Below are 15,499 nucleotides of genomic sequence, written 5' to 3'. Positions count from 1 at the left end.
GAGCTTACATCTCCCGGCAGCCCCCTGCTGGTTCAGTGCCAGTACAGCACATAGTGAGGTGCACTGTATATGTAGAAATTAAAGGGTGTTATCCCACCATAATAACTTATCCGCAGGATAGGTGATACGTATTTGATCGAACTGCTGGGACCCCCACCGATCAAGAGAAAGCGATGTGGATAGGGGATAATATGTTACGGCGGAATAACCCCTTTAACACCAGGTCCCGTCTAGTAGAGTCTGGGGTATGCACAAAAACAAGACTCTGCATCTTTCACAATGCAATGCAGCAGAGCACAGTGTAATACAGGAGCTTAACAAATTGTGCATGACTAGAAGACACGACTGAACGCGAGGTTTGTAAAAGTGGCCGAGTAAAGTATTAGGAAGTTTCGATGCACATATATCCGGACGTAAACAAGTGTGGAAGAGTTCAAGAAGCGGCTTCTAGAGAAACGCTCATTTAATCTTGATACTGGTTTGCAATGTTTTGGCACATTCTCTTCTGGTCTACACATCTCACCCCATGTCGTCATCACTATCATCAAATGGACCTCAGGATGCAACAAACCGCTGGCTTCTCAGCTAATTAACACTTTAGACTTGTAGTTGAAGACCACCCGGGTATCTGAAGAATGACGCTTTGTTCAGAATAAGCTCAAGATGCAGCCAAACCATAATACATGACAATGGTTATCAGAGCTGGGACTCGGACAGTGGCCATGGATTAGTTATGCCTGTCAAACCGCAAATAACGCAGTAACCACATCAGTGACAGAGGCCTCCAGCAACACTACTGGCTTTAACCCTTCGCTATACGGCATAGGGGGTGATAAGATGTGCAACTGATGGTAACGTGAAGAAGTTCCTTTATATCCCCCTCCCCCCCAGATTTCCTGGGGTCATTGGAGGCTTAACAGGAGGAAAGTGGACAGTAACCGTCTGTTAGCCGTTCTTCCTGCTCTCACTTGCAGCTCCCCCTCCCCTACACAAACACAGAACCAGGAAGTAAAACTTTTCATCCTGCTCCCGGACTAAAAACCAAGAGCTGCACCCCGAATATTGCCACTAGAGCTATGATCCTGCTATCATTTAAAACCTAAAATTCCTTGGTTTTAATCATTTTCAAGTCATGATGTTTTGCATACGTCCTTGGCAATGAAAAGGTTAAACTTGAATTGAACAAGCTATAAGGTTTGCACTGATAATGAATTATGGTAAAGACGCGGTCGATAAAAGGGATGGTTACTGCCGAGACCCTGGGCAATAGACAAGCAACTTACTTGGCTTTGCATATTAAAAAAGGGACACGATAATATTTATTGCGGCATAAAAGATGCGATCGGCCGATGAACGGCTGATTGTTTACTCAGGGCAATGATCGTAAACAAGAATTGTGAACGCTCGTTCGCCCGATTATTGGCCAGTGTAGAAGGGCCTTAAAGCGTCTCTGTCACCACATTATAAGTGGCCTATCTTGTACATGATGTGATCGGCGCTGTAATGTAGAGAACAGCAGTGTTTTTTATTTAGAAAAACTATCATTTTTGACAGAGTTATGACCTATATTCGCTTTATGCTAATGAGTTTCTCAATGGACAACTGGGAGCGTGTTTTACTATATGGCCAAGTGGGCGTTGTGGAGAGAAGTGTATGACGCTGACCAATCGGTGACCAATCAGCGTCATAGACTTCATTTACACAGCACTAGCGATATAGCTAGATCGCTATGTGCTGCCGCATAAACACACAGTAACGTTACTGCAGTGTCCGGACAATGAATATACATTACCTCCAGCCAGGACGTGACGTCTATTCACAATCCTGACACTTCGCTAACACAATCCCGACACTACAGCACAGCAAGCGTATTACGCTGTAAACTGTAATTTCAAACGAAATTACGCTTGCTGTGCTGTAGTGTCGGGATTGTGTTAGCGAAGAGTCAGGATTGTGAATACACATCATGTCCTGGCTGGAGGTAATGTCTATTCATTGTCCGGACACTGCAGTAACGTTACAGTGTGTGTATGTGGCTGCACATAGTGATATCGCTAGTGCTGTGTAAATGAATGGAGAGAAGTGCATGATGCTGATTGTTCAGCGTCATACACTCCTCTGTACAACGCCCACTTGGTCATATAGTAAAACACGCCCAGTTGTCCATTGAGAAACTCATTAGCATAAAGCTAATATAGGTCATAACTCCGTCAAAAATTATCGTTTTTCTAAATAAAAAAAAACTGCTGTAATCTACATTACAGCGCCGATCACATCATGTACAAGATAGACAACTTATAATGTGGTGACAGAGCCTCTTTAAGATCTGCTCTTTGTAGTGATTTCACTCTGGCTAATGGGAGAGTCCAAAACACGGGGACCCCTCTCTATTAAGAACATTTGTCTTAAGAAAGAATATGGAGAGGAGGCTGCCGCTTTAATTATTATTTTAGGGAAGAGCGTCATCAGCAAATGCCTATTATTGAGAATGCTTCTTTTACAAGGAGTGCATGATGTTAACCCTATGGCCGCTGCGCTGTGAACAGAACACAGGCATAATTGATGGGATCCTGTATTCATCGGAGGTTCTCAGAAAGGCTGCCGCTATGTGCTGACAGGCACGGTGACAGCTTCTCTGAGCAGCCCAGTGACATAATACAGTCTGCAGGAAATTGTGCTGACACTGCCTGCGGGGCTTGTAAAGAAAGTCATTCCAATAATTGTATATTGAAGAATTGCTGATAATGTAGAAGTCGAAAGTCTTGCAGGTCCCTTCTGAAGGAACGATGCCGGGTCTTTATACGTCGGTAAACACAGTAACCTTCACCCAACCAGGAGGAAGGCAATTATTTGCAAAAAGGAAATGGGTGTTGCCCAATTTTGAGCAATAAAAACAACAAACTTACCTTTTAGAGCCGCTAGCTTCTGCAGTTCACGGTTATTGCTCACGTTGAATCTCGAGGAGCTTTGTCGCTTTTCCTTCTTAATGACAACTTGAGGGGTGGGTACCTTGATTTTGGATACCTGAGCTGGTGGAGGGGTACTGTTTGCTTTCTTGTTAGACACCTAAAAAACAAAATGAACAGATCTATTCATTACAAGGAAATACATTTACGGATATTTACCAAAACATAAAGCTGATCAGACATGAGATTAAAAGGGGGTTGTACAGGCCGGGGGCGGTTTTTCATACTGACGACCTATCCAAAAAAACAGTATATGATCGATGGGGGTCCAACACCTGGACCCACAGCGATAAGATGTTACGGCTGCCTCTGGCACGGGAAGTTTTGCAGGGTCGGTGCCGGAAGCAGTTGGCTCGGACTGTATAGCGGCCGTGCTGGGTTAGGCCTCATGCCCATTTCAGTGTTTTCCTTCAGGGTGCTATCCGTTTTTGTCACCGATAGCCCCCTGAACCCATTCATTTCAATGGGCCCATGCACACTTCCGTTATTTTGACTGATCCGTTGTTCCGTTCCGTCAGAAGTAGAGCCCGTCCTACTTTGGTCAGTGATTCCGAGACTGTGGGGCCCAAAGAAGTCAATGGGTCCGTCAAAAAAAAACAAAAACAGACGGCACACGGAAGGCTTCCTTGTGCCATCCGTTTTTGACGGATCCGTTGCCCTAGCAACGGCAGGGCGTGCCAAAGTTCACAGACTGGGACAAGTTCAAAACCTTCTGTTTTCTTAACGGAATCACGGAAACGAAACGGAAGCACAACGTCCGTTAAAAACGGAAACAGACACTGAGTACACACGGAAACCACACAGATCCGTTAAAAACGGCCCAGAAAACGGTGATGGACGGGTGCATGAGGCCTTACTGCAGCTCTGCTCAAATTCACTTGAATAGGAGCAGAACTGCGGTGTTGCAGCACAGCCGCTATACAGTGGTCCAAGCAATCTGCGTCTGGCACCGACCACTGAAAAACTTCCCGTGCCGGAGGCAGCCAGAATAGCTGATCGGTGCAGGGTTTGGGTGTCGGACCCCCACTGATCATATATTGAGGACCTGTGGATAGTTCATCAGTATGAAAAACCACCCCCTGCCCGCACAACCATCACCCATCACGTACTGATAAATCAGCAAATTTAGTAGGGAGGGAGGAAAAAAATCCTCTATAATAACCTACGACTAACAACATAAAAGCTCCAACACGGCAGATGATAAATTTATTGGCGGGGGGGGGGGGGGGGGGGGGATTGGTAAGCCTCCGACTCTTTACCGCAGAAACAAAGGACCGAGCATTTAGAAATCCAACATCCGCGGTCCCCCTGCCGGATTAAAGGACTCTTTCCCCCGTATATTATAAATATAATTTCACGCTCCTGCATTCGACGTCCTCAGTTTCTCATTTACATTCATGTCAATGGCAGCCGTATGTGTGCTGCAGAACAGAACGCGAAGATTAGGAGGATACAAAACGCGCAGGAAGTCAGGAGCGTGTAGAATAAAGCGACAAGCTCTACATTGTAAGCAAAGGGACAATCAAATCGATGACCGCGTGCTGCGCCTGGTGATTTGCATTCAGGGAAGGGTTGGCGTTACAGCAGGGACTGTACAGTAATCTGAGAAAAACCTCAGCTAAAAACTGTTAGGGGCGTATCTGTCGACAAGCTTGCTGACAGTTTCCAGCAGAATTGTGAATGCAGCACTGGAGTATATATGAACAGACTATGCATCTAGGATATAAGCCTGAGTGGAGAATACGCGTTCCTATCAATCTTACCCTGGTGTCTGAAGACCTGCTAGGTGCCAGATGACATACTGCACGTGTCTGCCTGATCCTGACCGCATAAAATTTACTTAAACGAGATCAACAGTTAACGCTGCCAATTTTGGAAGGACCGTCTGTTTACATAATGTCTAGTGCACAATGTAATGTAGATCTATCTCAGAGATATCACTACTTATAAAGGGCAAACACCCAAAATGTCAGCAGATTTGTGGTTTCAAAAATCACCATAACGCTTTAACCCCTTAAAGACCAAGCCAATTTTCACTCCCCGCCTTCCAAGAGCCATAACTTTTTTTATTTTTCCGTCAATGGAGCGGCGTGAGGGGCTTATTGTTTGTGTCGTAGTTTCTATTGGCATCATTTTAATGTACTGGGAAACTCAACCAAAAATTATTTGCGGACTGACATTGGAAAAAACTGATTTCGTTTTTACGGCTTTCACCGTGCAGTAAAAACCGACAACTTAACTTTATTCCGAAGAGCAATGCGATTATGGCGATACCTAATTTATACAGTTTTTTTTAATATATATTATTACTTTTGAAAAAAAAATAAAAAAATAATAACTTTGTTAAAAAAAAAAATTACAAAAATATTTAGGTGACAGAAGGGGGGCCCCATGTTCGGGACGCCCCCCACATTACACAGAGTAGGGAGCGGCAGCAAGCAGGAGTCCACTGAAGTCTATGGGAATTCTGCAATATTCAGTTCTCTTCGCAGCAGAGGAAATGAGCATGAAGCTGGTGGTTCCCTTGGTGATAACAGCTGGCCCCATGAGGAACCGGCTAGGAGAACCCCCTGAGTTTAGGGGTCACCAGGGAACGTGCAGCATAGAGAGGGGTTATCCAACCCACAATCAATTGGTGGCCTCATGGTGTGAGTAAAAAAACAAAACCCGTGGCCATCAGCGGAGATCTTATTCGGATACTGGAGAAAGTGGGAGCTCATCCAACATAAACGCCAAATATTCATGACAAACAGAAAATTGATACGATGATGCGGACTGGAGCCCCGAGCAAAGCGCTAGCTGATGCTCCGCTCGGGGACTCCAGCAATAGGCAATGTGACAGCCCCTTGCGGTAATGCCATTGATAACACACTGACACAAACAGCACAGGAGGCAAGCCCTCAGTCACGTGGGGCCGTGGCGGCGCGTCGTCAATATTAGAAAAGCTCCAGGACTTCCAGGAACAATTCACCGGATTTGAACTGCAAGATTTAGTACTGAATTTTATACATTAGTGACTTCTTTTTACATAGAAATATTAACACAATGCAATTTTTGGTCCCCGGATAACCCCTTTAAGAGCACGACATTTAGACCTTCCCATAATTGTGGATTTTCCTCTGATGTTGCATGTAGGGTTTATTTTCTGTTCTGATCTGAGCTCCGTTTCAATGTCTCAGCTTCACTAGAGAAAAGCTGGAGGCAGAAAGGGGATAAAATCCCCCCGTGTAGTCACCACTCACTTCAAGTTCAGGATTGTCTTGTCCTTCTTTTCCACTTTTGCCACTTTTTCCGATTTTTGGAGGTTCCTGAAATAAAATGTAAAAAAAAATTGTCTTTAGTAAAATCTGATCCCGGCTTCCCAGTATTCCTGCAAGGAAAATAGAGATGGTTTATAATAGCGGCCTGCCGAGAAATAGAAAGCTGCTCAGATTAGATCTACCAAGAAAGAACAGTACTAAAGGGACGCTAAACCCAGAGGTTATAATAGTGCTGGAGTGATATAAGAGGAGCGGCTGATATCAGTCACACATATATGATGTAATGTCTCTGGAGGATATAATAGTACTGGAGTGATATAAGAGGAGCGGCTGATATCAGTCACACATATGATGTAATGTCTCTGGAGGATATAATAGTACTGGAGTGATATAAGAGGAGCGGCTGATATCAGTCACACATATGATGTAATGTCTCTGGAGGATATAATAGTACTGGAGTGTTATAAGAGGAGCGGCTGATATCAGTCACACATATGATGTAATGTATCTGGAGGATATAATAGTACTGGAGTGATATAAGAGCAGCGGCTGATATCAGTCACACATATGATGTAATGTCTCTGGAGGATATAATAGTACTGGAGTGATATAAGAGGAGCGGCTGATATCAGTCACATATATACATATAATGTCTCTGGGGGATATAATAGTACTGGAGTGATATAAGAGGAGCGGCTGATATCAGTCACATATGATGTAATATCTCTGGAGGATATAATAGTACTGGAGCGTTATAAGAGGAGCAGCTGATATCAGTCACACATATGATGTAATGTCTCTGGAGGATATAATAGTACTGGAGTGATATAAGAGGAGCGGCTGATATCAGTCACACATATGATGTAATGTCTCTGGAGGATATAATAGTACTGGAGTGATATAAGAGGAGCGGCTGATATCAGTCACATATGATGTAATGTCTCTGGAGGATATAATAGTGCTGGAGTGTTATAAGAGGAGCGGCTGATATCAGTCACACATATGATGTAATGTCTCTGGAGGATATAATAGTACTGGAGTGATATAAGAGGAGCGGCTGATATCAGTCACATATGATGTCATGTCTCTGGAGGATATAATAGTACTGGAGTGTTATAAGAGGAGCGGCTGATATCAGTCACACATATGATGTAATGTCTCTGGAGGATATAATAGTACTGGAGTGATATAAGAGGAGCGGCTGATATCAGTCACATATGATGTAATGTCTCTGGAGGATATAATAGTGCTGGAGTGTTATAAGAGGAGCGGCTGATATCAGTCACACATATGATGTAATGTCTCTGGAGGATATAATAGTGCTGGAGTGATATAAGAGGAGCGGCTGATATCAGTCACATATATGTAATGTCTCTGGAGGATATAATAGTGCTGGAGTGTTATAAGAGGAGCGGCTGATATCAGTCACACATATAATGTAATGTCTCTGGAGGATATAATAGTGCTGGAGTGATATAAGAGGAGCGGCTGATATCAGTCACATATATGTAATGTCTCTGGAGGATATAATAGTGCTGGAGTGTTATAAGAGGAGCGGCTGATATCAGTCACACATATAATGTAATGTCTCTGGAGGATATAATAGTGCTGGAGTGATATAAGAGGAGCGGCTGATATCAGTCACACATATAATGTAATGTCTCTGGAGGATATAATAGTGCTGGAGTGATATAAGAGGAGCGGCTGATATCAGTCACACATATAATGTAATGTCTCTGGAGGATATAATAGTACTGGAGTGTTATAAGAGGAGCGGCTGATATCAGTCACACGTATGATGTAATGTCTGGAGGATATAATAGTACTGGAGTGTTTATAAGAGGAGCGGCTGATATCAGTCACATATGATGTAATGTCTGGAGGATATAATAGTACTGGAGTGTTATAAGAGGAGTGGCTGATATCAGTCACACATATGATGTAATGTCTCTGGAGGATATAATAGTGCTGGAGTGATATAAGAGGAGCGGCTGATATCAGTCACACGTATGATGTAATGTCTCTGGAGGATATAATAGTACTGGAGTGATATAAGAGGAGCGGCTGATATCAGTCACACATATGATGTAATGTCTCTGGGGGATATAATAGTACTGGAGTGTTAGAAGAGGAGCGGCTGATATCAGTCTCACATATGATGTAATGTCTCTGGGGGATATAATAGTACTGGAGTGATATAAGAGGAGCGGCTGATATCAGTCACACGTATGATGTAATGTCTCTGGGGGATATAATAGTACTGGAGTGTTAGAAGAGGAGCGGCTGATATCAGTCACACATATGATGTAATGTCTCTGGGGGATATAATAGTACTGGAGTGTTATAAGAGGAGCAGCTGATATCAGTCACATATATGATGTAATGTCTCTGGAGGATATAATAGTACTGGAGTGATATAAGAGGAGCGGCTGATATCAGTCACACATATGATGTAATGTCTCTGGAGGATATAATAGTACTGGAGGGTTATAAGAGGAGCGGCTGATATCAGTCACACATATGATGTAATGTCTCTGGAGGATATAATAGTACTGGAGTGATATAAGAGGAGCGGCTGATATCAGTCACACGTATGATGTAATGTCTCTGGGGGATATAATAGTACTGGAGTGTTAGAAGAGGAGCGGCTGATATCAGTCACACATATGATGTAATGTCTCTGGGGGATATAATAGTACTGGAGGGTTATAAGAGGAGCGGCTGATATCAGTCACACATATGATGTAATGTCTCTGGAGGATATAATAGTGCTGGAGTGATATAAGAGGAGCGGCTGATCTCAGTCACACATATGATGTAATGTCTCTGGAGGATATAATAGTGCTGGAGTGTTATAAGAGGAGCGGCTGATATCAGTCACACATATGATGTAATGTCTCTGGAGGATATAATAGTACTGGAGTGATATAAGAGGAGCGGCTGATATCAGTCACATATGATGTAATGTCTCTGGAGGATATAATAGTACTGGAGTGTTATAAGAGGAGCGGCTGATATCAGTCACACATATGATGTAATGTCTGGAGGATATAATAGTACTGGAGTGTTATAAGAGGAGCGGCTGATATCAGTCACATATGATGTAATGTCTCTGGAGGATATAATAGTGCTGGAGTGATATAAGAGCAGCGGCTGATATCAGTCACATATGATGTAATGTCTCTGGAGGATATAATAGTACTGGAGTGATATAAGAGCAGCGGCTGATATCAGTCACACATATGATGTAATGTCTCTGGAAGTTCTCAACACTTGAGATATGTGAGAAAGTAGTGCCCAAGGGGGCAGGGTGGTTCCAGTCACTGACCCCACTAAAGGACCCTATAGTCCGCTTCTCTCCAGCATGACATGGCTGATAACAGGGAACACTAGACTAACCAACTGCACAGCAATAGAAGATAAAAGAGACCTTACTTTTAATGTCATGACAAACTAAAGCAGCAAAACATGGAGGAGGGGAACTGAAGACGACCTTAGAGCTCTGTGACAAAGCATAGCCCCCCTCTTTTCAGTGAGTGGTCTATAGTTTGTTTGCGGGGAGCAGACTACAGACTAGGATAAAACATCTCTGGAGGACAGGTGGTAAATGTACAATCACTGTGGGAGCAGCAATCACAAAAATGAGGGTCCCGTGTCCCCTTTTGTATGGAGTGTTGGTTACGCATTCGCACTACCCTCTATTCATTCTCTATGGGACTGATGGAAATAGCCGAATACATCGCTCTCCTATCTCCGGCAGCCCCATAGAGAATGATTGTAGCGGTAGTGCCCAGACGTAACCACCAATACATACAAACGGGGAGACACGGGACCCTCATTCTTGTGATCACTGCGGGTCCCAGCGGTCGCAACATGAAATTGTGGATAGATAATTGTAAGTCGTGGAAAACATAAGTGGATCGTAAAGAGATGAGAAGGATAATGGAAAGCTTTATACTGCTCTTTATTTAGACTTAATCCCAGTTTTGGATTAAAAAAAAACCTGCAAAGTGTGAACAAGGCCTAACGAACGTCCGCTGTCCGCCCACCTGTATTATCAGATTACCAGTGATCAGAGAACGTACATAACCCTTTCCCTAATTGATTTTGCAAATGTAATGGCACCAATAAATGCATAATAATATAATACAGCATCGTCTCTACTGGAAGATTATAAACTGCAGTTATAATACCTGCCATTATATCCTCCAACACTACAAGGTCCTGCACATGTAGGATCGGAGATGATAGATAGATATTAATTCGATATAGTGTGTGTATACCATCAGTGATCTGTAGGGGGCGACCTCTGGGACCCCTGATGCCTGGTATGAAGGGGCTGCAGTGCTAGGTGGGTACAGCGGCCTCTTCTACACTGTGATATACCAAAGTGGTAATAAGCGGAGACCTTATTGATCATGAATTGGTCCAACCGGCTACTACCTAAAGTCTAAATAACAGTATTCTCCAACCCATATCACTCCAGCTGTTGGAAAACCACAACTCCTAGTATTCCTTGACAGCCTTCTGCTGTCCGGTCTTGCTGGGAGTTGTAGTTTTACAACATGAATCACAAGTTGGAGACCACAGGTCTACGGTACACTGTCCGTCAGTTCACGTATAGGGCTGGTCAATGTGTCCATGACCCAGCGGTGCCCAATGGTTGTAACTGACTGCAACTTTATCACTCCACAAATGTCAATGTGAACTGCAGGCGTGCAAGATTTCCACTGACTTTTGTGGGTTTCAGAAATTTTTGGGAAAAAAAAAAGTTGCATCTGAATAGAAGTCATGTTGTGTGACTTGAATCGAGAGCTGGGGCTACACAACTTTATTTTACTCCCCATAGAAGTCAACGGAAATGCTGCACTACGGCACTGGATCTAATGAGAATTACTGACAACCGTAACTTCTGGCAGCGTTCCTTCGTCACCACCCCCCCCCCCTCGTCACCACCCCCCGATCCTCATTGTTTCCAAGTGACCGTGATGATGGATGAAACATTGCGTTCAGAGAGGACCAGGGAGCGCATTTTCACTGTTAAAGGGTAATTATTGCTTAAAAACACTCAGAAGTTTTGATCAGTGGGGGTCCGGGTCCTGAGACCCCCACTGATCGCTGAAATGAAGGATCAGAAGTGCTCAATTGAGTGCTGTGCACCTTCATGGGGGTCTCAGTTCTTGGCCACCACTCACCAAAACTTTTGACTTGTTTTTAAAAAGGACTTTTATACTTTAAAATGTATAGAATAATTTACACATAAAAAGTTGAGTCACTCAAAGTGAAGAGCTGAAATCTCCCAGCATTCCCTGCTTGTTCAGTAGTTGCACAGAGCTTGCTCTGGTGATTTGGATTCTGGGAAGTGTTGTCATTACAGCAGACACTGTACAGTAAACAACCGACTGCCCCCCTGCATTATAAGAGCATCTAAGAGCTGTGTTGCTGGGGCGCGTCTGATGACAAGTTTGCTGACGGTTTACAATAACAACCATAGAAATAGTGAGTGCAGCTCTGGAGTATAAAACAGGATGTAACTCAGGATCAGTAATGTATGTACACAGTGACTCCACCAGCAGAATAGTGAGTGCAGCTCTGGAGTATAATACAGGATGTAACTCAGGATCAGTACAGGATAAGTAATGTAATGTATGTACACAGTGACTGCACCAGCAGAATAGTGAGTGCAGCTCTGGAGTATAATACAGGATGTAACTCAGGATAAGTACAGGATAAGTAATGTAATGTATGTACACAGTGACTCCACCAGCAGAATAGTGAGTGCAACTCTGGAGTATAATACAGGATGTAGCTCAGGATCAGTACAGGATAAGTAATGCAATGTATGTACACAGTGACTCCACCAGCAGAATAGTGAGTGCAGCTCCGGAGTATAATACAGGATGTAACTCAGGATCAGTACAGGATAAGTAATGTATGTACACAGTGACTCCACCAGCAGAATAGTGAGTGCAACTCTGGAGTATAATACAGGCTGTAACTCAGGATCAGTACAGGATAAGTAATGTAATGTATATACACAGTGACTCCACCAGCAGAATAGTGAGTGCAGCTCTGGAGTATAATACAGGATATAACTCAGGATCAGTACAGGATAAGTAATGTAATGTATATACACAGTGACTCCACCAGAAGAATAGTGAGTGCAGCTCTGGAGTATAATACAGGATGTAACTCAGGATCAGTACAGGATACGTGATGTATGTACACAGTGACTGAACTTCTTTATGTAGATTATAAGTATTTATAGAATATTGTGCAAAACTGGACATAGCCTTTTATTTGGCTTCTTTTGCCAAGTGTCACATAACCGGAAACATTAAAATCGATAATCTGGGACAGACAACGAGGCAACATGGAAATCAAAAGACGGCTGGCATTAATGTCACATAACTCGATCACTCCATTGATTTCTATAGAAGGGGACAGCATCGCATCACCTCATCCCACAATCTTCAGGGGGTGAATACTTATTGATGCATAAGGAAAAGTGACAGAGTTTCTCATAGCCACCAATCAGATTCCAGCTCTCACTCCTGAGGGGCTGTGTAAAATGAAAGCAGTCTCCTGATTGGTTGCTATGGACGGCTTCCACTCTGTCCCCCTGACGTGTAGATTCATAGATCCGCAGCTCCAGATGTTGTCAGAGCTCCGCAGCCCCTATCCTGCAGGGAGAAGGAGCAGAGGGATGTACGCAGGAAGTTTCCCCTGTACTCCGGAGATATGACTGGCTACAACCCGAGTCAGATTCCGTCTCCCTGCAACTTCTGCTACTCCACTCCCCGGCAGCGGGCTAGGCCCCGGAGCGCCCGCTAAAGTTCAATCCCTGCTGCTGCGCCGCACCTCCCCTCACATGCCCCGGGCCGCCGCCCACTCCACACACGCGGCGGCCGGATACGGAACACTCACTTTGTCCTTCTTGTTTTTATTCGGCATGGCGGCGCTCCGGGTGAAGCTGCGGCTGGTGGCTCTCGGTGACACTCACCCCTCCCCCGCCCGCCTCCTCCTCTTCTCTGGCAGCTCCGTCAAGTCCTCTCAGTTCTTCCCAGGCTGCTGCCGCAGCGCCTCACCTCCGGCCGCTCCCGCTCCCATTGGCTGAACTGAATCACGTGGGTCAACGTCTACAGATCCAGGCCCCTCCCCGTTGTTTTGGGCACGCCCCCACCCTCTCGGTGTGCTATCGGGAGGGGTGGAGCTGGAGTTGGGGTGTCCCCGGTGCGGGGGACGGGAGGGAAGTGTTCGGCGGGGCGTCCCTGCTCCGGGCGGTGGATGACGAGGTGACGGGATGTCTCAGAGGTGGTAGTCCGTACAGGGATAGTGTATGGTGATGTGTACGATACTCATATTTACTACATTGTATCCTGGAAGATGACAGCGCTATACAGATACACTTCCATACTGTGACCACTACTCCCATCAGCCTGCCTGGTATACTAGCCTGTCATTCCTACTTCCCTAAGGCTATGTTCACACGGTCAGGATTTAGGCGCAGATTTTTAAATCCACAATTGTTTATTATTTAAGCGGATCCTGCATGAATTACGAAAGGGTTAATCCGCTGGCTCATTTGCGGCAGAAATCTGAGTTGCAGCCTTGGGGCAAGTTCACACACAGTTTTTTTTGCGCTGATTTTAACGCTCCCTATGGATTTCAATGGGAGGCAGAGGCATTTTTTTCCCCGCGCAGCTTTTGGCTGCTCGCGGAAAAAAAAAAGCGGCATGTCCTTTCTTCCCGTGGTTTCCGCCTATGACATCCCATTCTAATCAATTGAGGCAGAAAGAAAATGCGCCGCTCGTTTCTGAGCGTTTGTCGCCGTGTTTTTTGCCCGCGGTCCAAAAACGCAGTGGAAAAATACGTGCTGGAGAAATTCGGAAGCAGATTTTTTTTTTTGCCTTAAAAAACAGTGTGTGAAATAGGGTTGATCCTTTGGCGCATCCGCGGCACGTTGGATTTCTGCCGTGGATTCGTCGTATAGTTTATGGTAAATCCAACACTTGCGGACAAAGCCTAATAACTGCGTACACTCTACTCTGCCTGAGACCACTAGGAAATGTACAATCGACACTTTCACTACCCTAGACCACCAGGGATACAAGTGGCGAGCAGGGGGCCGATAACTTGGCTGGTTTTCCAGGGATTCATTTGTTATAAACCTGGCCCTGCCCATCACCATCACTCCCATCCTCCTAACTCTATGCAATATTCCACCTATGACTCCAATTCTCCCACCTCCGAATACTGTACTCCAACCGTAACTACCACTCCCATCGTCCTGCCTCTTTATATTATGCCTATGATACTCCACCGATCACAACCACTCCTCTCATCCTACCTCTGTACACTATTCTCAACCTGTAACTGCCACTCCCATCCTAAGACTAGCTCTCCCATCATCCTACCTTTGTTTACTACACTACAGCCTCTTTCCCCCATTCCCATCCCGCTACCTCTTAAGGCCTCCTGCACACGATCGTGTTTTGCGGCCGCGTTGGCTGGGAGCCCGGACCGCAGAAAGATAGGACATGTCATTATACGGGCCGCATTTGCGGTCCGGGCTCATTGAAATCAATGTGTGCACGGTCCGTGATTTGCGGGCTGCCCGGGAATGACACTCCGCGGCCGTCTGTGTCGCAATCACAGGCCGTGCACACGGCTACGGTCGCGTTCATGAGGCCTTATACTTCATTAATCACGTCCATTGCCAGGACAGGAAAGAGGTTTGTGCAGCAACTGTTTTCAACACACAGAAGATTGCCTACACTGATACACTGTAACAACCCATCACCTGTGTAAGGCTTCGTTCACATCTCCTTTCATGGGTTCCGTCGGACCCTTCCGTCAGGGGAACCCATGAACGGAATACAAACGGAAACCATAGTTTTCCGTTTGCATCACCATTGATTTCCATGGTGACGGATCCGACGTAAATGGTTTCCATTTTTCACTGTTGTGTAAGGGTTCGTTGTTTTGACGGAATCAATACCGTAGTCGACTGCGCTATTCATTCCGTCAAAATGACGGAACCCTTAAACAACAATGACAAACGGAAACCATTTACAACGGATCCGTCACCATGGAAATCAATGGTGATGCAAACTGAAAACTATGGTTTCCGTTTGTTTCAGTTTGGTTTCCGTTCATGGGTTGCCCTCACGGGAAGGTCCGACGGAACCCATGAACGGAGCCCCAACGCAGATGTGAACGAAGCCTAAATCGGAATGTTTACGTTCACTGACTGCAAGCAGCGATTTTGAA

At 44.9% G+C, this 15,499-nt stretch overlaps 1 protein-coding gene across 2 annotated transcripts in view; it reads right to left on the bottom strand.

Annotated features, from left to right (window-relative positions):
• PPP2R5C (protein phosphatase 2 regulatory subunit B'gamma) overlaps window positions 1–13,344 on the bottom strand; it is a 70,261-nt gene extending 56,917 nt beyond the window's left edge. Inside the window, exons 1-3 of one of the 2 annotated variants that reach the window (XM_075844242.1) lie at window positions 13,154–13,344; window positions 6,209–6,274; window positions 2,907–3,066 (exon numbers count right to left, since the gene is read on the bottom strand). In XM_075844242.1, the coding sequence (XP_075700357.1) occupies window positions 2,907–3,066; window positions 6,209–6,274; window positions 13,154–13,180 (253 nt within the window). In that variant the 5' untranslated portion in view covers window positions 13,181–13,344. The remainder of the gene's footprint in view (window positions 1–2,906; window positions 3,067–6,208; window positions 6,275–13,153) is intronic. The other variant, XM_075844241.1, reaches the window with a different exon arrangement.
• Between the last annotated feature and the right edge of the window lie 2,155 nt (window positions 13,345–15,499).

This window comes from Rhinoderma darwinii, chromosome 12 (assembly GCF_050947455.1).
Source record: "Rhinoderma darwinii isolate aRhiDar2 chromosome 12, aRhiDar2.hap1, whole genome shotgun sequence".
In the NCBI taxonomy this organism is placed as follows: Eukaryota; Metazoa; Chordata; class Amphibia; order Anura; family Rhinodermatidae; genus Rhinoderma; species Rhinoderma darwinii.
Note: the sequence above shows the minus strand (reverse complement) of the source record. Positions and strands in the feature narration are given on the sequence as shown.